This window comes from Dendrobates tinctorius, unplaced genomic scaffold, assembly GCF_039654945.1.
Source record: "Dendrobates tinctorius isolate UK_male_01 unplaced genomic scaffold, ASM3965494v1 ptg000029l, whole genome shotgun sequence".
In the NCBI taxonomy this organism is placed as follows: Eukaryota; Metazoa; Chordata; class Amphibia; order Anura; family Dendrobatidae; genus Dendrobates; species Dendrobates tinctorius.
Window position 1 is genome coordinate 8,766,299 of NW_027361697.1, and position 26,678 is coordinate 8,792,976.

The 26,678-nt window shown below is 44.6% G+C and overlaps 1 protein-coding gene across 1 annotated transcript in view; it reads right to left on the bottom strand.

Moving 5' to 3' along the window:
• Positions 1 to 830: 830 nt before the first annotated feature.
• The window catches only part of LOC141085794 (uncharacterized), a 90,895-nt gene continuing 65,047 nt past the window's right edge, over positions 831 to 26,678 (bottom strand). The window contains exons 17-21 of the mRNA XM_073571362.1: positions 7,282 to 7,335; positions 5,203 to 5,241; positions 3,683 to 3,754; positions 3,546 to 3,581; positions 831 to 1,970 (exon numbers count right to left, since the gene is read on the bottom strand). Of these exons, the coding sequence (XP_073427463.1) occupies positions 1,171 to 1,970; positions 3,546 to 3,581; positions 3,683 to 3,754; positions 5,203 to 5,241; positions 7,282 to 7,335 (1,001 nt within the window). The 3' untranslated portion in view covers positions 831 to 1,170. The remainder of the gene's footprint in view (positions 1,971 to 3,545; positions 3,582 to 3,682; positions 3,755 to 5,202; positions 5,242 to 7,281; positions 7,336 to 26,678) is intronic.

Here is a 26,678-nt window from a genome sequence, read left to right on the forward strand (position 1 = left end):
TGTATTTGCTGCAGCCATTTCCATAGTATTTTCAGCACAATATGCACCTTTCATGCGGATTCTGCTGCACATTAATCAGTTTTTACCCATTCCATCGCCGAGGGTGAAATCCGCACTTCATGTCGATTTCTGCACAAAAAAAACGTCAGCGATGCATTTATGAGATCTCAATAAATCTTGTTTGCTTATCTGGTACTTTACTACTTTGTGGATTTTCTTCTTGCAAAATCTGAGTGGAAAAAGCACACACCAAATACACAACGTGTGACGCTATGCTGCAGGGGTTTTATGAGCGGATTAAAAAGCTGCACACAGGCAACAATGAAATTCTACAAAAATCCCACACAAAATTATTGTAGGAAAAGGAAGGAATGAGTCAAGAATATAAAATAACAATTTATTCACAAATAATAAAAATTGACAAGACTCATTACTTCCTTTTCCTACAATAATTTTGTGTGGCATTTTGTAGAATTTCATTGTTGTTAGAAGGTAGTATTCTTACTTTGTGGATTATATGATATGCATACACAGGCAACAATATAGCTCAAATCCAGAATATATGTCACCCATGTCATCGCAGCATTAGGTTCACAAACTTCTGTTTACAGTGGCTGCAGCCATCCTGGCCTGTATACCGCGCCTGCCCGGCTGCAGCTGATCACTGGTCTCAGCAGTATATGGCACTAGACAGCTGAGGCCAGTGATTGGATGCAGCGGTCATATTGTGTGGATTGGCGAGGATGAAATGGGCTAGAATACATTATATATGAAAGTAAAAAAAAAACAAAAAAAAAACAAAAAAAAAAAAAAACACAGGAGTATCCACCTTCAAGTAGGCAAGTACATTTTTCTTTAATTTTCTGAAATCAGCATCTGTCCAGAGGGGTTGGGAAAACTTTTTCAGTCCTCATTTGAGATGTGCGATTGAAGGGATTCCAATTTTTTTTTTTTTTTTTTTTTTAATGGCGTTGTCCTTTGAATGCTGGTGATCTCTAGAAACACCAATATGTCCTTTACCTCATATACATATAGCACGATGAAGCTTAAACATGGCCGTTTTCACCATTTACAACCTAAATTTGATAGGTTTCCTGAAGTGGACGACAACGGCTGTGCATCCCTGCAGGACATCAAATGCTGCGCCCTTCATCTCGCTTACTTGATGCTTTAGTTCTGTTTCTTTGAACATTTCTTCATGATATTTTTTTCAGGGAAAACGGGAAGGACTACATGGGATATGCGGCTCCAGACTCCGCTAAACTTGTCCTCGTCCATCCCGTCATGAGAGGCCTTGGCGTCTAAGTCAATTAATTTTTGGGTTAAAAACGACCTCACCTTCTCTTCCAGATTCCTAAATGAAATGTCCTTTTCCAGGGTTGCATCATGCAAAAGCACCGTGAGCAGCAGCGCCACGTCTTTGAACATTGCTGATTCGTGGTCACAATATTTGTAGAGGATCAGCAGGGACCCGGCGGGCAGTAGCTCCAGACGATGCAGCACCGCTGCCCGGGACGTGGTTTGGAAACCTGCACTGAGATCATCATCAATGTGTTCTTTAACGTCTTCACTAGTTCCAGATGCATAGTCGGATCCAGAGATCACCGTGTAGCCACCACCAAGGGAGGAGGAATAGACATCTGCAAGCCGAGTGCCAAGACAGCGCAGCGTTTCTTCTGTATCCCGGGCTCCCGCGAGGAGGATTATAGCCGGCTCGGTGTTCTCCTTCCAGCTTTGCATGTGGCGTTCCAGAATGATCCTACTTCTTCTCCACATCTCCTCAGACTGGTTGGAGAAATTGCTGGAGAGCATCGCAAACTCATTCTTGAGATCCTTCTTGTTTTGTGGTTCTTTTATAAACTTCATCTGACTGGCAATCTTCTGAAAAGCCTCTGGCAGGAGGTAAAAGACAGCCGCAGAACCAACGAGCAAGACGAGGAGGACAAGGAGTAAGAATTTCATGCATCTTCCTAAAGAGAAAAAAAAAGAACAAGCTAAGACATCTGGTGTAGATTTAAATAATTTGCGGGATTCCTATTCCAATTTTTTTGGCTATAAAGTGGGATCCCAAAATGTTATGACAGATGCTCGTTAAGATAAAAGTTTTGCCTCAATATTTACTATAAGAGCAAATATTAGGCCGGGGTCACACTGGCGAGTAATACGGCCGAGTGAGAGGCGCTAAAAGCATACATTAGACACGGACCAATGATTCTCTATGGGGTCCCTCGCACCAGCCGTATATTTCTCGGGCGTATTCTACGGTCCGTGCCAATCGCAGCATGCTGCGATTGTCAGCGTACTACGGCCGTAGTATGCCAATGCAAGTCTATGGGTGCGCAAAAAATACGGATTACACACGGACCACACATGTGACTTGCGAGAAATACGCACCCCGTGTCTTTTAGCAAAGGCGGCAATTCAGTGCGCGACACAGTAAACTCACACTGACAGTTTTAATAAAGAAACGAATGAATAGATATATACACATAGAATACATATATATACATGCATTCTATGTGTCTATATCTATTCTTTGGATTCTGTTAGAAACCCTGTCATAGGGCTCCATTATATGTCCATTTTGCAAGCCTGCAAGAAAATCTCGCCATACGGATTACATACGGATGCTGACATGTGCAAAATACGCGACCACACCTTGATTACGGATGACATACGGAGCACTATTTAGGGGCCATTCATCCGTATTACGCATGAAAAATACTGACCGTATTTTGCATTGGTTAGTGTGACCCCGGCCTTAGTGTAAAACCCTCAATATCGACTCCATACATGCGTGATCTCTCTACATACAGACACATAAGGAGGCCAGCAGGGACATTACCAGCTACAATGGGTAAGCAGGACTAACCGTGGGGTATTGATGAGCCTGGTGGTTCTTACAATTTTTTTTTATTCACCAGTATGTGTGTACCCTTTACTATTTATGTATGCATAATCTCTTTACACAAGTTGTGACCTGACTTGCCTCTGGTTATTACTTTGCCCTTGTTCTCTGCTGTACCAGCATGTCTTTATGCCTACTCCCCTCCTTTGTGCTAGCACATATGGCTCTTATTATATGTATGCAATTCTGTTTAATTTTTGGTGGTTTCTATATACTCCATTTTTCCTTGGTGTTTCATATCTATGGGAGTATTCCATCAGTTGATGTATATCTTGCATTTATGCATTTATTTTGGGAGCGAGGCTTTAGCCTCTTTCAGCCTTGGTATTTTGAATTGCTTATTTGACTTTTGTTTCATACAGGCACATAGTAAAGGTCTTGATTTATCTAGCTGAAAAGGGTACACAGGGGGTGTCGGATAATCAGTGGCCATAGGAAAGTGCATATAGCCAACTTGTAAGGGTAATCGTAAGGCTGAAAAGAAGCTTTAACATCAAATCTGCCTTTTTTAATGGGATCTCCCAGGGATCTTTCTGTGCACATTACATTCTAGTCCTATATGACATATTAGAGGTGACAAACAAAACAGTCAGTCACTGTACTCATCTCTGTATATACACATTATATACATACATACCAGAAAAACAGATGAAGGGCCTGGTGGGAGTAAATACTGTGAAAAGAAACACAGAACTTAGAACACCTAATATCTGTGGAATATGGATAACACGTGAGATATACATATATCACATACACAGACCAGTGGGACCTTACCTTCCTTCCTATCACTTTTTGGTGGATAGTGGTTTATCTTATTTCCTTCAACATGTCTGGGATAAAAGGTATCTGAGAAACAACAGAAATGATAGAGATGTAGAGGACAATAAAGTAACATTCCTATAAGCTGCTAGATGAAGGGGCTTTACGGGACTCTGATATTAATGGCCTAATCTAAGGATATGGGACATCTGACTCCCGATGCCGCCATAATTAAAGAGGCCAAGGTGATCTGATGAGGAGTGACATTTCTCCATTGCCGGTCCTACCAAAGTACTGTACATTTTGTTATGGCAGTGCCTGGGATTGCAGCTTAGTCCCATTTACTTGCAGTACCAGACACTGCCAGAACAAGATGTAAGGCGCTGTGTGCAGGAAAAATTGAAAACGACAAGTGCGGCAGCGTTTTCAATCAGCTTGGATGCTGGGAATCAGATCCCAATTAATGGCTTCCAACATAAGATCATGTAGAAACAAGCCTTAAAGGGATCGTCTTACGAGCGACACTTCAGACATATCAGTAGCATATGCCATGAATGACTGACAGAATGAGATCCCCCCAATAAACAGAGAGGTGGCACACGTGTCGGCTCCCTCCATACATTGCTTCTATTCGGCAGTTTTGATAAAGTCCCTGTTTGATCGGCTGCAGAGCAAATCAGTTCTCTGAATGCTGAGCTCCCTATAACCCCGCCCACACCACTGTGACAGCTTTCTGCCTATGCACAGTGTACACAGAATGCTGCCAATTAGTGCTGGGAGGGGTTATACACAGCACAAGAATATGGCGGACTACCTGGCAGCAGGTTTACTAGTCTTATCAGCAGATTATCATTAGAAGTCAGGGATTTTATCAAAGCTACAGCAAGCAGCCCTGGAAGTGACACCGCAAAACCTGGTGACAGATTCCCTTTAATGCAATATTATCGATGTTGCCCGTTTTCAGAGCAAAATAGCTAAGTAATGCTGATCTTGTATGGTTTCAAAGCCCAAAGGCTTGATGTGTTCCAATAATTTGAGTTTTACTTTTACCAAATAGCATAAATATTGTAGATTTAATACCTGAAAAGGAGGCATAGCTTTAATTTCTTTAAAATTCAAACCTTTTCTTAAGGACGCACTCTCAATACGTTTGTCACTCATTAAATGTGTGTATAGATGCATGTAAGGTAGTGACTCGCCTACCGCTGCTCTCACCTGCGCGGTTCTGCTCCGCTACTGAGTGATGTCATCGCTCTGCACATTCTCCAGGTCACGCTGCGCCCCACGTGACCCAGAAAGTGGCTTTTACAATGTAAGTCAATGGAGAATCAGAGGGAGGATTTATAGTAACGGCGACGTCACGGAGAAGCACGGTGGTGGACACCAGAGAAAGAAATGATGATTCTATAACTACTCACTACATTACATGCATGTACACACATATTTAATGCATAAAATACTTAATGGCAGTGCTTCTTTCATTTCCAAAACCCTGATGTATTATTACACAGAAAAAAGGCATTCTCTTCATGTACCTTTTTTCTGTTGATAACCAATTCTCTTTTCTTCTTCATCTAGGATATGCAAGACAACAATGTAAGTGTTTTTTATACTCACAATACTCATGGGCCTAGCGTATTGTCTTATCAGTAAAGGGGTTGTGCAGAATTAGACTGTCAATCTCCAGGACACAGCGGCAAAGCCTCAGAGAGCACACGTCCACAGGCTCCTGCCCCGTTAGCCTTCTAGGACAACTGTGTCAAGGAAGTGATCAATTTATTGTACTTTTTTTTTCGACAAAACTATATATTTTTCTTAGCCCAAATTTTTATTTTATTTTCACAAGGGTAACAGGAGAAATTGCACCATATACGTTGTTGTGTAATTTCTCCTGAGTACAGATTCCCCATCCGCTTCTCCCCTCTGCAAATCTCTTCACTGGCTCCCACTCCCTCATCGCATCCAATTCAAATTACTAATACTGACCTACAAGGCCATCTATAGCCTGTCGCCTCCATACATCTCTGAACTAATCTCCCGATACCTTCCCTCACGTAATCTCCGGTTCTCCCAAGACCTCCTTCTCTCCTCCACACTTATTCGCTCCTCACCCAACCGCCTCCAAGACGTCTCCCGAATAGCGCCCATCCTCTGGAATTCCTTGCCCCAACACGTCCGACTATCAACCACACTCGGATCCTTCAGACGGAACCTGAAAACCCATCTCTTCAGGAAAGCCTACAGCCTGCAATGATCCCTGCTGTCTCCTCACCACTACTGGAGCTACCGCCTCACCATCACTGGAGCTGCTGCAACCCCCCAACCTACTGTCTCCTTCCCCACCATCCTGTAGAATGTAAGCCCGCAAGGGCAGGGTCCTCTCCCCTCTGTATCAGTCTGTGATTGTTAGTTTACTGTAAGTGATATCTGTACTTTGTATGTAACCCCTTCTCATGTATAGCACCATGGAACCAATCGTGCTATATAAATAAATAATAATATGTGGGGGAATACTACTTTTGAGGCACAGTGCAAAGCTCAGAAGGGAAGAGGTGCCATATTGGAGTTCAGATTTTGCTTCTATGGTTTGAGCCCCTGAGGTGCCAGACCAGCAGAAACACCCCCCCCCCCCATAAGTGACCCCATTTACAAACTACACCTCACAATAAATTCTTCTACGGGTGCAGTGATCATATTGACACCACAGAGGCGTCACAAAATTTGATACCATTGGTCAGATTTTAGCCCCAGATTTTATATATTCACAAAGGGGAATGGGTAAAAATGGCACCAAAATTTGTCTCACAATTTCTACTGAATCTAGATATATCCCACATGTGGCTGTACAGTACCGCTTAGGCATACGGAGAGACTCGGGAGGAACGGAGACCTATTTGCCTCCTGGAGTGCAGATTTTCCTTGAATAGCTTGCAGACTCTATATACAGAGCCCCTAAGTGCTAGAAGAGCAGAATCGCCCCCTCAAGTGACCTCATTTTGGAAATTATACCTTTAGGAATCTACAGGTGTAGTGACGATTACAAATACACCGCATCCAACCCACAGCGCTTACTGATTGTATGCACTAGAGTTGAGCGAATTTTTCAATATTCGGTTCGGATTACGATAGCCGGCGAATATTGTATTTGCAATATTCGCCTAACGCCATTGGAGTAAAGATGATTGAATATGTTCGGAAACGATTGTCAAACAAATTCGGCATGAATAAGGTACCAATATGGCAAATTCAGATTCGGTGAAGGTTTCCGAACATATGTGCTCAACTCTAGTCTGCACATACCCTGAAAGGTCAGTCCAAGAGACAAAAGCAGATTTCTCTCATAAAAGTAAGCAACTTTGTAACAGATCTTAAGCATACTACTGATTTATTAAATAAAAATTAAAACAATTAAAACTATTACTCCTTAAGTAGGGAATTATTCCTAATGACCTATTTATTGTTCTATTCTCAAAGAACCCATCTAATTGCAATACAAGGTACAACCTGCGGACAGGCAGGGTCGTGTTTTCAAAACAAAGACCTATTTTCTGTAATTCCGGACAACCCCTTAAGCTTAAAAAAAACAAACAAAAAAAAAAAACAAACTCACATACCATCAGAGAAAGAGGCACTTGCTTTAGAAAAGGGATGTTGCATTTTTGTAGTCTCTGCAAATAAATTGAAAAGTCAAAACTTAAGACTATATTATATATATAAAAACATATGCACAAAGGCGCTGGTTCCTACGTGATAAGGCCTGCAGCTGCAAATATAGACAACAACCACCCAATTTGTCCAACAGTAAAAGTCAATTAATAAAAATAGGTAATTTGCGCTAGCAGGATAAATACTGAAAAAACAGTGTATAAACTCACACAGTGTATAGACACATACAAGACACTTCTCCCCTTCTCACACCAGGGGTAATACCGTTCATACGTTGCAAAGAAATGTCCACAGTGGAACTGGTTCACAAAATGTATATAACGATACCTTCGTTCGGATGAATTAGGAACTAATAGAAGACTCCTTCCTCAAGCAGGGTCCCGATGCAGAGGTGACGCTGCAAGCAGTAGTGATACTGACGGTGGTAGGCTTTAGAACGTTAAAGCTCAGTCCTTCTAATAGAGTGACCGCCGCCGACGACACCCAGCGAGTATAACCGCGCGAATAGAATTCAAAAGCCGGCAAGGTAGCAAAACGTGCAGGACCTTGCGTGACGTCACGCGATTAGAAGGACGCTTGCTACCGGCCGGAGCAGCGTCCAATACCTGCATTCTCCAACTGAGCTTTAACGTTCTAAAGCCTACCACCGTCAGTATCACTACTGCTTGCAGCGTCACCTCTGCATCGGGACCCTGCTTGAGGAAGGAGTCTTCTATTAGTTCCTAATTCATCCGAACGAAGGTATCGTTATATACATTTTGTGAACCAGTTCCACTGTGGACATTTCTTTGCAACGTATGAACGGTATTACCCCTGGTGTGAGAAGGGGAGAAGTGTCTTGTATGTGTCTATACACTGTGTGAGTTTATACACTGTTTTTTCAGTATTTATCCTGCTAGCGCAAATTACCTATTTTTATATATTATATATATATATACACACACAAACACACACTATTATAATATATTTATATATTACACATACATACATACATACATACATACACACCCACAACACAGACCAAAAGTTTGGGCACACCTCATTCAAAGAGTTTTCTTTATTTTCTTAACTATGAAAATTGTAAATTCACTCTGAAGGCATCAAAATTATGAATTAACACATGTGGAATTATAGAATTAACAAAAAAGTGTGAAACAACTGAAAATATGTCTTATATTCTAGGTTCTTCAAAGTAGCCACCTTTTGCTTTGATTACTGCTTTGCACACTCTTGATGAGCTTCAAGAGGTAGTCACCGGAAATGGTTTTCACTTCACAGGTGTGCCCTGTCAGGTTTAATAAGTGGGATTTCTTGCCTTATAAATGGGGTTGGGACCATCAGTTGTGTTGTGCAGAAGTCTGGTGGATACACAGCTGATAGTCCTACTGAACAGACTGTTAGAATTTGTATTATGGCAAGAAAAAAAGCAGCTAAGAAAAACGAGTGGCCATCATTACTTTAAGAAATGAAGGTCAGTCAGTCCGAAAAATTGGGAAAACTTTGAAAGTGTCCCCAAGTGCAGTGGCAAAAACCATCAAGAGCTACAAAGAAATTGGCTCACATGAGGACCGGCCCAGGAAAGGAAGACCAAGAGTCACCTCTGCTGCGGAGGATAAGTTCATCCGAGACACCAGCCTCAGAAATCGCAGGTTAACAGCAGCTCAGATTAGAGACCAGGTCAATGCCACACAGAGTTCTAGCAGCAGACATCTCTACAACAACTGTTAAGAGGAGACTTTGTGCAGCTGGTCTTCATGGTAAAATAGCTGCCAGGAAACCACTGCTTAGGACAGGCAACAAGCAGAAGAGACGTGTTTGGGCTAAAGAACACAAGGAATGGACATTAGACCAGTGGAAATCTGTGCTTTGGTCTGATGAGTCCAAATTTGAGATCTTTGGTTCCAACCACCGTGTCTTTGTGCGACACAGAAAAGGTGAACGGATGGACTCTACATGCCTGGTTCCCACCGTGAAGCATGGAGGAGGAGGTGTGATGGTGTGGGGGTGCTTTGCTGGTGACACTGTTGGGGATTTATTCAACATTGAAGACATACTGAACCAGCATGGCTACCACAGCATCTTGTGGTGGCATGCTATTCCATCCAGTTTGCGTTTAGTTGGAGCATCATTTATTTTTCAACAGGACAATGACCCCAAACACCACCAGGCTGTGTAAGGGCTATTTGACCAAGAAGGAGAGTGATGGGGTGCTATGCCAGATGACCTGGCCTCCACAGTCACCAGACCTGAACCCAATCGAGATGGTTTGGGGTGAGCTGGACCGCAGAGTGAAGGCAAAAGGGCCAACAAGTAGAGTGGAGCGACTTTGGTCGGATCGGGTTCCATGAAACAAAATTTGAGTCGGATGAAACTGGTCCGACTAGGGCAAAAAAAGTCATAGTTTCGTCCGAAACCCGACCCCAATGCAAGTCAACGGGGAATAAAAGTCGGCATTGAGTGGATGAATTAGGGTCGGGTTTCGGAAGAAACTCCGGACTTTTTTTTTGCCCTAGTCGGACCAGTTTCATCCGACTCAAATTTTGTTTCATGAGACCCGATCCGACCAAAGTCGCTCAACTCTACCAACAAGTGCTAAGCATCTCTGGGAACGCCTTCAAGACTGTTGGAAGACCATTTCCGGTGACTACCTCTTGAAGCTCATCAAGAGAATGCCAACAGTGTGCAAAGCAGTAACCAAAGCAAAAGGTGGCTACTTTGAAGAACCTAGAATATAAGACATATTTTCAGTTGTTTCACTTTTTTGTTAATTACATAATTCCACATGTGTTAATTCATAGTTTTGATGCCTTCAGAGTGAATCCAGTCATGAAAATAAAGAAAACTCTTTGAATGAAAAGGTGTGTCCAAACTTTTGGTCTGTACTGTATATAATACACACACACACACACACACACACACACACAATATATACACACACACACACATTAAACTATGCAATTCTGTTAACATACAAACCTTACACATACAGTGCAAAAAGAAAAAAAAAAAAAAAAAAGTATGTTTGCCTCTTTCTGGATGTTTCTTCTTTTCTAGATCACCCAGAGGATAGAAAAAGTGAGCAATGTGGGTGATAGACATTACTGATGCTATGACTGCAGGCAAGCATTATCTAATCTCCCCCTCAATACCACGATGTTCTCACTAAATGCCTCAAAAGGAAGAGATCAGTCATAATAATCCCTTCCTATTTTTCACCCCTGAAAAATGAAATAAGATAATATAGGGACAAGCTGTTCATCCAGGCATCATTAAATATTGGAAAGCAATTACTTTCAGTAATTCCATGGTGACTTGACAGACGAACGCTCTGTAGGAAGATCAATCTCGTGCAAGCCTAGATAGGTCCATCAGGGTCATCTCCGCCATTATTTTGATTGTATCAAGCTATTGGGTTGCTGGTCTAACTCTTCGCTTTGTTCCTTCTGGTCTTCTGACCATGATGTCCTTCTCTAGTGATTAGTCTTTGTATGATGTGTCCAAAGTAGGCGAGTTGTAGCTTGGTGATCATTGCTTTGCGTGACACGTCTGGCTTCATTTATTCCAAACTGATTTGCTTGTTCTTCTTGTCATCCATGGTATTGATAACCTCTTTCTCCAGCACCACAATTCGAAGGCTTTGATTCTTCTTCTTCTGTCTTATTTATTTATCGTCCAGGTTTCACATCCGTATGTTATTACAGAAAAGACCAAACTACCTACGAGCCGAGTCTTCGTCACCAGTGAGATGTTCCTTGAATTGAAGACCTCGTCCAGTGACTTCATTGTTGATTTGCCCTTAGATATTCTCCTACTGACTTCGGGGGTCGTTGCTGCATCATTAGTGATCGATCCAAGTAGGCTGAAGTCCTCTACTACGTCCAGTTCGTCGCCGTCCATCTCAAATGTGTCCCATTTGTACAGTGCCTTGCGAAAGTATTCGGCCCCCTGGAACTTTTCAACCTTTTCCCACATATCATGCTTCAAACATAGATAACAAATGTAAATTTTTGGTGAAGAATCAACAAGTGGAACACAATTGTAAAGTTGAACAAAATTTATTGGTTATTTTAAATTTTTGTGGAAAGTCGAAAAGTAGGGTGTGCAATATTATTCATCCCCTTTACTTTCAGTGCAGCAAACTCACTCTAGAAGTTCATTGTGGATCTCTGAATGATCCAATGTTGTCCTAAATGACTAAGGATGATAAATATAATCCACCTGTGTGTAATCAAGTCTCCGTATAAATGCACCTGATCTGTGATAGTCTCAGTGTTCTGTTTGATGCACAGAGAGCACCATGAAGACCAAGGAACACAACAGGCAGGTCCGTGATACTGTTGTGGAGAAGTTTAAAGCCAGATTTGGATACAAAAGGATTTCCAAAACTTTAAACATCACAAGGAGCACTGTGCAAGCGATCATATTGAAATGGAATGCGTATCATACCACTGCAAATCTACCAAGACCCGGCCGTCCCTCTAAACTTTTATCTCAAACAAGGAGAAGACTGATCAGAGATGCAGCCAAGAGGCCCATGATCACTCTGGATGAACTGCAGTGATCTACAGCTGAGGTGGGACAGTCTGTCTATAGGACAACAGTCGGACACTGCACAAATCTGGCCTTTCTGGAAGAGTGGCAAGAAGAAAGCCATTTCTCAAAGATATCCAAAAAAAGTGTTGCTTAAAGTTTGCAACAAGCCACCTGGGAGACACACCAAACATGTGGAAGAAGGTGCTCTGGTCAGATGAAACCAAAATTGAACTTTTTGGCAACAATGCCAAACGATATGTTTGGCGTAAAAGCAACACAGCTCATCACTCTGAACACACCATCCCCACTGTCAAACATGGTGGTGGCAGCATCATGGTTTGGGCCTTCTTTTCTTCAGCAGGGACAGTCAAGATGGTTAAAATTGATGGGAAGATGGATGGAGCCAAATACAGGACCATTCTTGAATAAAACCTGTTGGAGTCTGCAAAAGACCTGAGACTGGAATGCAGATTCGTCATCCAACAAGGCAATAATCCCAAACATAAAGCAAAATCTGCAATGGAATGGTTCACAAATAAACGTATCCAGGTGTTAGAATGGCCAAGTCAAAATCCAGACCTGAATCCAATCGAGAATCTGTGGAAAGAGCTGAAAACTGCTGTTCACAAACGATCTCCATCAAACCTCACTGAGCTCGAGCTGTTTGCCAAGGAAGAATGGGCAGGAATTTCAGTCTCTCGATGTACAAAACTGATATGGACATACCCCAAGCGACTTGCAGCTGTAATCGCAGCAAAAGGTGGCGCAACAAAGTATTAAGTTAACCCCTTAAGCCCCAAGGGTGGTTTGCACGTTAATGACTGGGCCAATTTTTACAACTCTGACCACTGTCCCTTTATGAGGGAATAACTCTGAAACACTTCCATGGATCCCGGTGATTCGGACACTGTTTTCTCGTGACATATTGTACTTCATGTTAGTGGTAAAATTTAATTCAAATAACTTGCGTTTATTTGTGAAAAAAACGTAAATTTGGCGAAAATTTTGAAAATTTCGCAATTTTCCAACTTTTTTATGCCCTTAAATCAGAGATACGGCACACAAAAAACTTGATAAGTAACATTTCCCACATGTTTACTTTACATCAGCACAATTTTGGAACCAAAATTTTCTTTTGTTAGGAAGTTATAAGGGTTAAAAATTGACCAGCGATTTCTCATTTTTGCAACACCATTTTATTTTTACGGACCACATCACATTTGAAGCCACTTTGAGGGGTCTATATGATAGAAAATACCCAAAAGTGACACCATTCTAAAAACTGCACCCCTTAAGGTGCTCAAAACCACATTCAAGAAGTTTATTAACCCTTTAGGTGCGTCACAGGAATTTTTTGAATATTTAAAAAAAATAAATATGAACATTTACCTTTTTTTCACAAAAAAAATACTTCAGGTTCAATTTTTTTTAATTTTACCAAGGGTAACAGGAGAAATTGGACTGCAAAGGTTAGTGTGCAGTTTGTCCTGAGTACGCTGATACCCGATATGTGGGGGGGAACCACTGTTTCGGCACATGGCAGAGCTCAGAAGGGAAGGAGCGCCGTTTGACTTTTTCAATGCAAAATTGGCTGGAATTCAGATCGGACGCCATGTCACATTTGGAGAGCCCCTGATGTACCTAAACAGTGGAAACCCCCCATAAATGACACCATTTTGGAAACTAGACCCCCCAAGGAACTTATCTAGATATGTGGTGAGAACTTTGAACCCACAAAGGCTTCACAGAAGTTTATAACATACAGCCTTCCAATTAAAAAATCATATTTTTTCCACAAAAATGATATTTTCACCCCCAATTTTTATTTTCCCAAGGGTAACAGGACCCTAAAAGTTATTGTGCAATTTGTCCTGAGTACGCTGATACCCCATATGTGGGTGTAAACGACTATTTGGGCGCATGGCAGAGCTCGGAAGGGAAGCAGCGCCATTTGACGTTTTTGGCTGGAATTGAGATCGGGCACCATGTCGCGTTTGGAAAGCCCCTGATGTACCAAAACAGTGGAAACCCCCCCACAAATGACACCATTTTGGAAACTAGACCAAGGAACTTATCTAGATGTGTGGTGAGCACTTTGACCCCTCCATTGCTTCATAGAAGTTTATAACGCCCGGGCGTGAAAATAAAAAAATCGTATTTTTTCCACAAACATGATCTTTTAGTCACCAATTTTTTTATTTTCCCAAGGGTACCAGGAGAAATTGAACCCCAAAAGTTGTTGTCCAATTTGTCCTGAGTACGCCGATACCCCATATGTGGGAGAAAACTACCGTATGGGCACACGTCAGGGCTCGGAAGGGAAGTAGTGACGTTTGGAATGCAGACTTTGATGGAATGGTCTGCAGGTGTCATGTTGCCTTTGGAGAGCCCCTAATGTACCTAAACAGTGGAAACCCCCCACAAATGACCTCATTTTGGAAACTAGACCCCCTAAGGAACTTATCTAGATGTGTGGTGAGCACTTTGAACCCCCAAGGGCTTCACAGAAGTTTATAACGCCCGGGCGTGAAAATAAAAAAAATATTTTTTTCCACAAAAATGATATTTTTACCCCCAAGTTTTTATTTTCCTAAGGGTAACAGGAGAAATTGGACCCCAAAAGTTGTTTTGCAATTTGTCCTGAGTACGCTGATACCCTATATGTGGGGGTAAAACACTGTTTGGGCCCATGGCAGAGCTTGGAAGGGAAGGAGCACCATTTGACTTTTTCAACGCAGAATTGGCTGGAATTGAGATCAGAAGCCATGTTGCATTTGGAGAGCCCCTGATGTGCCCAAACAGTGGAAACCCCCAATTCTAACTCCAACCCGAACCCCAACACACCCCTAACCCTAATCTCAGCCCTAACCCTAGCCCTAACCCTAATGGGAAAATGGAAATAAATACATTTTCTTTTAGTTTTATTATTTTCCCCTAACTAAGGGGGTGATAACGGGGGATTTGATTTACTATTTATGGCGGTATTTATTTTTGGTGGCTGTCGCACGCTAAAAGACGCTTTTTATTGTAAAAATAGTTTTTGCATCACCACATATTGAGAGCTATAATTTTACCATATTTTGACCCACCGAGTCATGTGAGGTCTTATTTTTTGCGGGACGAGTTGACGTTTTTATTGGTATCATGTTCGGGCACATGACATTTTTTGATCGCTTTTTATTCCGATTTTTGGGACGCAGAATGAACAAAAACCAGCGTTTCATGAATTTCTTTTGGGGGGTGCGTTTACACCGTTCCGCGTGCGGTAAAATTGATAAAGCGGTTTTATTCTTCGGGTCAGTACGGTTACAGCGATACCTCATTTAGGTCTTTTTTTATGTTTTGTCAGTTTTATGCAATGAAAACTATTTTATACAAAAAATAATTATTTTTGCATCGCTTTATTCTGCGACCTATAACTTTTTTATTTTTTCGCTGATGATGCTGTATGGCGGCTCGTTTTTTGCGGGACAAGATGACGTTTTCAGCGGTACCATGGATATTTATATGCGTCTTTTTGATCGCGCGTTATTGCACTTTTTGCTCGGCGGTATGATAATAAATCATTATTTTTTGCTTCGTTTTTTATTTTTTAAAGGGTTCGCTAAAGGGGTTAACTAATGGGACAGTTTTATAGGGCAGGTCTTTACGGACGTGGCGATACCAAATATGTGTACTCTTATTGTTTTTTTTTTATTTCCAAAAAAATGAATTTATTGTGGGAATTTTTTTTTTTTTTCTAATTTATTTGGCGATTTTTTTTTTAAATTATTTTAACACTTTTTTTTTTTTTTTTTTTTTATAACTTTATTACCTTTTCCCAGGTGGGACATCACTGTCCTGTGACAGATCACTGATCTGTCACATCACAGATCACTGTGACAGATCAGCGATCTGTCACAGGCATTGAAGCAGACTTCCTCATGCCTGCGCTTTGCAGGCACTGAGGAAGCCAGCTCCCTGCAGGCCCCCGTCGCCATCTTGGATTCGGGGGCCTGCAAGGAAGGAGCCCCCCGCAGCAGCGCTGCCGTGGGGGGCTCAGGGAAGCACGGAGGGAGCCCCCTCCCTGCCGATGCTTCCCTTTAACCCCCGGTACACCGTGATCGTGTTTGACCGCAGTGTGCAAGGGGTTAACGTGTCAGGGGCGGTCCGTGACCGCCCCTGACACATTGTGCCGGGTGTCAGCTGTGATAATCAGCTGACACCCGGCCGCGATCAGCGGCGCTCACCACGTGGGTGCCGCTGATCGCTATGACGTACTATCCCGTTCCTGGGAATTAAGTCCCAGGGCACATGGACGGGATAGTACGTCATATGGGATTAAGGGGTTAAAGGGGCTGAATAATATTGCACGCCCCACTTTTCAGTTTTTGAATTTCAACAAAAATTTAAACTAACCAATAAATTTCATTCAACTTTACAATTGTGTCCCACTTGTTGATTCTTCACCAAAAATTTACATTTGGTATCTTTATGTTTGAAGCATATTATGTGGGAAAAGGTTGAAAAGTTCCAGGGGGCCGAATACTTTCGCAAGGCACTGTACCTGGAAATACCACCATGGTTACTTACCGGTAGCCGGTTTTTCCGGAACCCATGACAGCACCACATGAGAGAGGGATCCGCCCCGCCAGGACTGAAACATAAGGGGCGGCACCTCTCCCCCGCTTCAGTTGGATTACAGAGCATTTGAGAGGACTTCCCGGTTAGTTACATATTTATCCAACACCACATCACACAAATACACCCGACTATTGTGCACACCCAAACGGTGGAAAAAGGGGGGGAAATATACGGGTGCTGTCATGGGTTCCGGAAAAACCGGCTACCGGTAAGTAACCATGGTGGTTTTCCCTTCACCCATGACAGCACCACATGAGAGATTCTGGAGATTTCGACACCTTAGGGAGGGACCACCGCTTGCAGCACCCTTCTACCAAAGGTCAAGTCAGCAGAGGAGGATAGATTTAGTCTATAGTGTCTAAAGAAAGTTGAGGGTGAGGCCCAGGTAGCGGCCTTACAAATTTGCTCTATTGATACCTCTGCTTTCTCAGCCCAGGGGGTCGCCACGGCTCTGGTGGAATGAGCCTTGATGCCGTCAGGAACCGGGACGCCACTAGCTGAATAGGCTACACTAATGGCCTCCCTAATCCATCGGGCAATAGTCCCCTTTGACACTCCATAACCTTTCCTAGCCCCCTGGAAGGCTACGAATAGGGACTGGGACCTCCTCCACTGGCTGGTTATAGACATATACTCTACTAGGGTTCTTTTAACGTCTAGGCTATGAAATTTCTCCTCCCCTGGGTTTTTCGGATTCTCACAGAAGGAAGGGAGGACAATTTCTTGGTTTCGGTGAAAGTTAGTTACTACTTTCGGCAAGTAAACAGGGTCTGTTCTCATAACCACCCTATCCTGGTATATCTGGGTATATGGTGGGTTGACTGAGAGGGCCTGCAAGTCACTAACTCTACGTGCCGACGTTAGAGCTACTAAAATTATGGTTTTTAGGGTGAGGTTTTTAGTTGAAATCTGCTGTATGGGTTCAAACGGCTCCTTCGTAAGGGCTTCCAGCACCAGATTTAGATCCCATGGAGCTATTTTTGGTAAGGAAACTGGCCTAGATCTGTGGCAAGATTTTATGAACCTGACTACCCATCTGTTTACCGCTATATTGCAATTGTATAATGCACCCAGCGCTGAAACCTGTACCTTGAGGGTATTAACCGCCAGGCCTAGCTGTAGACCTGTCTGCAAGAACTCCAAGATGGACTCGATTGGGGGTTCTTGACTTAACGGTTTTCCCAGGAATTGTAGAAATTTCTTCCACGTCCTGACATATATGTTGGTTGTTATTGGTTTTCTACTTTTCATTAGAGTAGTCACCAACCCCGGGGAAAAACCTTTATCTCTCAAAAGTGCCCTCTCAAATTCCACGCCGTCAGATGGAACCCCTTGACTTGTTTGTGGAATATCGGCCCCTGAGCTAATAAATCTGGAATTTCTGGCAGTACCCACGGGTCCGAGAGAGACATCATTTGCAGTAGTGAAAACCACGGTCTTTTTGGCCAGAACGGGGCTATGAGGATTACTCTGGCTTGCTCGTCTCTTATCTTTTTTACCACTGCCGGGATTAAACGCTACTGGGGGAAAGGCATAGCTCAGTTTGAACAGCCACGGGATTTGCAGAGCGTCTACTGCCCACGGGTTTTCCCCTGGGTTTAATGAGCAGAACCTCCTCACCTGCCGGTTGTTTTTGGTGGCAAAGAGGTCGATCACTGGCTGCCCCCATAACTGTACTATCTTCTGGAATATTACACGATTTAAGGCCCACTCTCCCTGTTTTAACTTGTTGCGGCTTAGAAAGTCGGCGTGAACATTTTCTGTCTCTTTGATGTGTAGGGCCGTCAGGGAGGTCAGATGTTGTTCTGCTTTGAGAAAGATTCTTTTGGCTTCGTCCATTAGGGAGTTTGACCTTGTCCCTCCCTGGTGGTTGACATACGCCACTGCCACCCTGTTGTCTGACATAATTCGGACATTTTGACCCTGTAGCCTGGGAATGAATGCCCCCAAGGCTCTGTTTACCGCTCTTAACTCTCTTAAGTTGGAGGAAGCCTTCTGCTCTAGGTGACCCCAGGACCCTTGGGCTATTTGTTCTCTCAGGTGTGCCCCCCATCCCAAGGAGCTTGCGTCCGTCAATATTACATCGGACACGGGCCTGTGCCACAAAGTTCCCCCTGCTAAATTTGTGCTGTCTAGCCACCAAGTGAGAGTTTTTTTCCCCTTTTCGGAAAGTTCCAGCTTCCCTTCTAAACGCCCTTTCAATCGTTTCTGGGCTGACAAGATTTCCGCCTGCAGTTGTCGGGTATGAAACTGTGCCCAGTTGACCGCAGGGATACAGGCTGTTAGCGTGCCCAACAGGGACATTGCCCTTCTTAGGGTCATGCGCGGTTGTTGTATTGCTGTAAGGGTCATTTCTCTCACTTTCTCTAGTTTTTTCTCTGGCAAGAGACAAACTTGACGGTCGGAGTCCAAGACGAAACCTAGAAATGTTTGTTTCCTTAGGGGTTGAAGTTTTGATTTCTTTAAGTTTACCATCCAACCCAGTCTTTGCAGGGTTTCTGTTATTTTCTCTACTTGATGTGCGCAGTGATGTTCTGAATTGCCAATGACCAAATAATCGTCCAAGTAAGGCACCATAATCACATTGTGGATTCGAAGGAAAGCTGTCATTTCCGCTATTACTTTCGTAAAAATCCTTGGCGCTATGGAGATGCCAAACGGAAGAGCTGTAAATTGAAAGTGCCTGAGGTCGCCCTGGATGTATAGTGCTACCCTCAGGTATTTCTGGTATTCTGGGTGCATCGGGATGTGGTAATAGGCATCCTTCAAATCTATTACGGCCATGAAGCAGTTGTGGTGTAACAGCTTTATGGCCGAAGACACCGATTCCATTTTGAATGTTTGGTTCATGATCCATTGATTGAGGCGCCTGAGATTTATTATCGTTCTGAAGGAGAGATCTGGTTTTCTTATTAGGAAGAGGGGAGAATAGAACCCCCTTCTCTCTTGATCTTTTGGGACCTCTATTAGAACTTGTTTCTCCAACAGTCCTAAAATTTCTGTTTCTATGGCTGATTGCTCCCCTGGTTCCTTTCTGACGGGGGTCACCACAAATGAAGCTCTTGGATGCTGGAAGAAAGGGATTTTTAGGCCATTCTTTATAATGCTCAGAATCCAATTGTTGGCCGATATTTTCTCCCATTCTTGAGAAAAGAGCTTCAATCTTCCCCCCACCGGAGGGCTGGCGTCATTGCGGGGATTTTTTGGCGGTTGAGGTAGTTCCCCCAAACATGAACCCTGGTTCTTTTTTTTTCTTGTCGTCCCACCTTTTCCGCTCTCCCGGGGACGGCCCCGATTGAACTTTCCCCTCCGAAAGGGCGGTCTCCTTTGATCACCCATGAATCTGGGGAAGCCCTTCTTTTTATCACCGGCCTTCTCCAAAATGTCATCCAGGTTTTTCCCAAACAGGAACTGCCCATCACATGGTAACGAGCATAATTTCGCCTTAGATTGAATGTCCCCAGGGCAGCCTTTGAGCCATAACGCTCGTCTTGCGGCGTTCGATAGCCCCGCTGCTCTTGCCGTTAACCTCATCGAGTCGGCGGAGGTGTCAGCCAAGAAAGCGGCAGCTCCGTGTAGCAAGTACATTTCTCCTAATATTTTCTCTCTTGGAGACTAATTTTTCTTCAAGTTGTTGCAACCAGACCATTAATGACCGGGCTGTGCAGGTGCCGGCTATTGCCGGTTTCAGACCCCCTGCCGCTGCCTCCCAAGTGTGCCTTAGGTATGAGTCCGCTTTTTTATCCAAGGGATCTCTCAAAACCCCTGAATCCTCCAGGGGCAGGGCCGACTTCTTGGAAGACCTAGACACTGCTGCGTCAATCTTTGGGACCTTGTCCCAGACGTCCGTGTCTTTAGCCTCAAAGGGGTATCTTCGCTTTGAAGAGGAGGGAAGGCTACCTGACTTCTCCGGTTTCTTCCATTCTCTTTCGATTAGGGCCTGAACCTTGTCATTGACCGGAAAGGTACGCTTCTTCCTTTCTTGCAGGCCGCCAAACATTACATCCTCCAGCGATCTCTCTACCTTCTCCTCTTGCAGGCCCATAGTGGACCTGATGGCTTTAAGGAGAGCGTCCGTATTGTCAAGGTGAAAATATATTTTCTTATATAACTTTTATATTTTTATACTGTGAAACAATAAGTTTTTCCTAATTGCTTGCTAATGCAAATGTAACTGTATTAAAGATGGCTGCCAGTGTTCACTTTCACTTAAATTCAGTGTCTAAAGAGTTAAGTTAAGTTTCATTTCTCCTAAAAAAGATAACTCAGGAATGTGAAGAAGAAGTAACCATCGGGAGACGTTTTGACGAATCAGAGAGAGACTGGACACTAGATGTATACTGCATAAACCCCGCCTAATGCACGCCTTCCCCTAACACTCAATATAGTATTGTGTATTTGTAAATAAAAGCCAGTTGTTGTACTGCTCCTGACAGGTGTGGATGCAGGACATTAGCTAAGACTGAATCAGCTGCGTGTCTGAGTCATTCTTAATCGGTACCAGATGTTTTGCGCTCGCACAATGATTTGGAATGACTGGTGAATGAGGATTCATTGTCGTTTACGACCCCGACAATTTGGAGCCCAACGGGGGGCGTGGATAGTGATCCGAGGCTCCTCTGGACCCATGCCTGGATGTCTGTGGATGATACCTGTAGTGGCTGACCTCGAGGACTGATCACCCTCCAAAACACGGTAAGTGAGATCATATACACTGTATGTGTCACACTTGCTAGTGTCTCAGCCGTTATTGGTTTATCTGTGGTCTCCTTGGGTCTGAGGGGTGACCGGTCGAGTGGTGAGACTGAGTGCGATCCTGTGCCACGCTCTGAACCAGCAACTGAGAGACGTCGCATTCTGCGCGTCCTCGTGTACACCACACCTCCTCCACCGGTCATTGTACTCCATTCAACCACCCTACCCGTGACTATTGTCTAGTAGTGAAGTGGAGTGATAAATTGAGCTAGTTACAGATTGTGGGGCAACCTAGAGGAAGGGATAGGAGATGCAGCCTCTGTGATATTGTACCAGCTAGGTAATTAAGACGTCCCGAGAAGGGACCACCTGTATTTCTGTGGAGGGCTCTCACTAGGAGACCGCCTCCCGACTGTTGGAATATCGTGGCAGGATAATCTGTTAATCACTGCTGTTCAAGGTTAGGGAAAGGAAATATTGAGCGCGAGGCTCTTTTCCTAGTACGTCGAACGTGAGGCTCCGTACTGTGGAACATCAGTGTTGATATCGCTACCAGTGGTTTTTCTGCAGAGAACCATAGTATTCTGTAAGAGTCATGCTGCGTATCTTAAAGCAGAAGAAGTCTGTGCCCCACAAGTTAGATGAGGATGCTGTGGAGGTCAAGGCAATAGTAGCGTCACGGGAAGGCAAGAAGGCAGTCAAGAATGTTGAGAGATTGTATAAGCATGTAGGATTGCCCTCGTCAGGGAGATTACAGCCGGCTATGTGGCATAATCTCATAGAGAACAAACGAGGCATGTTGAAAGATAAAGGATTGTTAGAACAAGCACAAGCTCATCTGCGAGTTGCGCGAGGCTTGAAGAATGAAGGATGGAAAGAGATTGATGGGGAAGGAGGATCAGACAATGCGGAACCTGTGTTTGGTTATAAAATGCCTTTGAACTGTGATCTTATAGATTGTAAAATGGCCGCCGTGCCACTGATGATGAAAATGCAGTCCCAACCACCGCCCTATAATGGCGACAAGACGAGCTCTCCAGAAGCGTGGGTGTGTCCTGTTTGTGGCGTGCAGAATCCAACCTGGGTGGAAACCTGCCATGTGTGTGGGGCGGGCCGTCCTTGGGGTTCCGCCCAGACCATGGACGGAAGTGGGGCATGCCACGCCTCCACCGGCAGCCATCTTGGTGCACCCGGAATTCCTCCCCAGCCACTATGTCCGCTGGTAACACTTTCCGGCGAGTACTACCAGGGACCACCACTTCCTGAGAAACCTCCGGCACCGACCGATGCTGTTCCCACCTCTAATGTTCCTGTTTCTGTTCCGGCCTCTGGGCCTAGTCTCCCGGTGCAACCCACTGTGATATTTGTAAATACACCTGGTCAAGGTCCCTTCACTCTTGATGCCCTGACCGGCAGTACGGCTTTCCGGTCCGTAATGCGTATGAGGCGCCAAGCTATCGGAGATGATGAGGGATCAGAAGATTCTGACAATCAGGTTGCTACAATTCCCCCTGCCCCGCCACTGCTATTAGGTCCGTTCGAATCCCCCCAGCCCGGAAGGAGCCCACTACCTACCCCTCTCAACAAATCCTCTAGGTTGCCCCATGACCCTGAAATCTGGTTCCCCTGTCATTCACGCTATTACATCACACCTCAGGGCTCCCAGGTTCTTTTCTCAGTGGGGTATGGGGACATAGTTACCCACCAGGTAGGAGCCATAGTGAACCCAGCTAACTCTACCCTGTCGCATAGAGGTGGTTTGGCCCAACAGATAGCTAAAAAGGGAGGCCCAGCCATAACCCAAGAGTGTCAGGCCTACCTTACCAATTATGGCCCCTTGCATCCAGGAGACGCTATGTCCACCCAGGGAGGGAATTTGCCCTGTGATATAGTGTTACACACTGCAGGCCCTATATATGATTACAGGACACCCGAGCATTGCCGTACAATATTGCAGACCGCCTTACAGACAGTGCTTATCTTTGCAGGACGGCTAGGGAGAGATACACTTCCTCGTAGAACTTTGGCTATACCATTGATATCTTCAGGACTCTTTGGATACCCACTGGGCCCCTGTATGAAGGAACACGTTGAAGGATGAGGCAGTGACACATGACGAAGAAGAAGAAGGGCTGAAGCTGAAATACAAACCCTTCACTCCGGTACAAATTGATGCTATTGTTAACAAGTTACCTGACCCGGACAAATTTCCCATGCAGTATGTAAGGAAACTGGAACAGACTAGGAGCATCTACGGGGCTACATGGTCTGATCTATCAGGCATCACCTCAATCAAAGCCTCCGAATATTTTCTCCCCACCATCATGAAGGAATTGAACCCCACTAAAGCAGGACCTCTCAACAAGTTCAAGTCTGGAAAGGAGTTTATCGCTCAACTCACAAAGTGGGCCCAGGATCGTCTCTGTGACGAAGCAGGATCAATACAGGATATACAACAAGAATCTGGTGAAGCTGTGGAGAAATACGCTGCCAGACTAACTATGCAGTTTGAAGACTTGGGTTATTCAACTCATGTGAAGACGCAGGCAGCCTTGTTGGTCCGTGCTTTTATTGATGGTCTGGAAGATCCACTGAAGGATAAGGTCATGAAGCTTCGTCCCGAATTACCTGATGGTCCCCTAAAACAGGCCCTCACTGTTGTGAAGAGTTATCAGAAAATGCTTCAAAGGGAAGAAAAAGAAGCAGAAAAGGAAGCAGAGAAGGAAGCACAGAAGGACAAAGGCAAGAAGAAACCAGCCATGTATATGGCAGAAGCCTCAGAAGTACCTGTTATGGTGTATCAGGCTCAGGATCGGTATGGATCACCACGCTTGAGGCCGAGAGGGTCCCAGGGCCAAAACTACAGGGACAGACCAGTTCGTGATGACCAAGGGAGACCTCTGTGTTGGGAGTGTGCCAGCCCTGGTCATATGAGAAGAAGTTGTCCTCGCAGGGGGCACCCTCAGAGACCTCTTCCTCCTCCACACTCACGAAGTTCAGGCCAACCGGTGCCCACTTTTCCCGCCACCTGTACTTCCTCGTCTTGTGGTACAGTGACCCTGGAAGTGGACAATCAACCTCTCGAGTTCTTAGTGGACACTGGGGCGGCCACCTCTGTTATCTCTTCATCTCAGCTGCCTCCTACAATCTCCCTGTCTTCAGATTTCCTCACATGTATTGGAGTTGAAGGTCAACAAACCTCATCACCACTCACTGTTCCCGTCCCAGCTGGCCCATTCTCTGGTGTCTTTGCCAAATTTCTGGTGTCTGAAACCTGCCCCGTCAACCTTCTAGGAGCTGACCTCCTTCAAAGGCTTCACGCTACCATCATCTTCGGTGATCAAGGGATGTAATTGCAATTACAAGATCCTGCCTCACAACAAGGCACTGAAGATCGTTGTGTCCTTAAGGCTTTCCCTCTGATGATGATGACTCTGCAAACGACACCTTCCCCGGATTTGCCCAATCTACCTACCACTCTGTGGTCAACTGGATCTGAGGATGTGGGTCTGCTCAAAGTGCCTCCAGTAAAAGTCCACCTCAAATCTGGGCACCCATACCCCAGACTACCTCAGTATCCGCTTAAGGCTGCCCAAGAGCGGAGCCTTGGAGTTCAGATTACCTCCCTCTTACATTCTGGAGTGCTAATCAGATGTGTTTCACCCTGTAACACACCCCTGTTTCCAGTGAAGAAGAAGACAGCTCCTGGAGACCCTCCGAAGTACAGACTTGTACAGGACCTCAGAGCAGTCAATTCAGCCACCATCTTGGAAACTCCTGTGGTACCCAACCCAAACACCTTGCTTTCTCAAGTGCCTACTTCAGCAACACTCTTCACCGTTATTGACCTGGCTAATGCTTTCTTCAGTGTCCCGCTTCATGAAGACTCACAGTTTTTATTTGCCTTCACGTTTCAAGGATCTCAGCTGACCTGGACCAGGACACCACAGGGTGCCCAGAACTCCCCTAACCAGTTCACTCATGCTATGAAGATGACCCTGGATCCGTGGGTGTTACAGAATCTTCATGTCACGCTTCTCCAGTATGTTGATGACCTACTCCTCTGTGGAACTGAAGAGAATCTGTTTGCTGCTTCTGAGTCCTTGCTCCTTTTTCTTCATTCTGCCAACTGCAAAGTCTCAAAGGCCAAGGTCCAGTGGTGCAAAGAGAAAGTCGTCTTCCTCGGACACTGCATCTCTCAAGGCTCGAGACACCTCACCGAGGATAGAAAACATGCAATCGAGGATATCCCTTATCCAAAGACATACTCTGCTATGCAGTCTTTCTTAGGACTCATTACCTACTGCAGACAGTGGATTCCGGATGCTTCAAGACTCATGCAACCTTTGTATGATTGCCTCAAGACTGGAGGACCGGACTGGGATCATGCTGAAAATCCGTATATCTATGCTCAGCAAAAAGACTGTTTCCTGGCTCTCAAGGAAGCTGTTGTCAGCGCCCCTGCTCTGGGTCTCCCTGACTACACTCAGCCGTTTCATCTCTTTGTTTCAGAATCTGAAGGACATGCCTCTGGTGTGCTGGCACAGAAACATGCTGATCGTTTCCTTCCTCTGGCCTACTACTCAGCCAGGCTAGACCCTGTTGCCAGAACTGCTCCTTCCTGTCTCAAGGCTGTGCATGCAGCCCATGTTCTTCTGGATAAGTCTGCTGACATAGCACTTGGTCATGACTTGGTCATTCAAGCTGGACATGATCTCTCTGCTGTCCTCCAACAAACATCTCCTAAGCATCTAACGAGCCAAAGACATCTCAGACTTCAGTGCTCTCTACTTCTGCCCTCCAACATCACCTTCCAGAAATGTACTACCATCAACCCAGCCACTTTGCTTCCACATTCTAGGGGGGAGTTCCCTGATGGGTATAAGGACTTACCAGACGGGAGGTCACCTGATGACCCGCATGACTGTATAAAAGCACTGGAACAAGAAGCCTCTGCACCACAAAATGTGGTAACTCAAGAACTTCTCAACCCTGATTTGCAACTATGGACTGATGGATCTCGATTTGCAGACTCTTATGGCAAGTTCCACACTGGATATGCGGTCACCACTGAAACAGAAGTCCTTCTGGCTGAAGCCTTGCCACCTCACCTTTCGGCTCAAGAAGCCGAACTTGTGGCCCTACAACAAGCATGTTATCTAGCAGAAGGGAAGACGGCCAATGTCTACACTGACTCAAGATACGGCTATGGAATCTGTCACGATTTTGGATTCCTGTGGAAGTCCCGAGGGTTCATTACGGCTACAGGAACCCCTGTTAAACATGCACTAAGGATTAAAGCCCTGATGAAGGCATTGGAGCTACCTGTACAAATTGCGGTGATCAAGGTCAAAGCTCACGGGAAAGTCAATTCGAAGGAGACTAGAGGAAACCATTTAGCAGATCAAGCTGCCAAAGCTGCTGCCATAAAGAATGTCTCAGCAAAGTGGGAAGAAGAAGAAACAGCACCAGAAAAACCCTGTTGGGAAGGCAC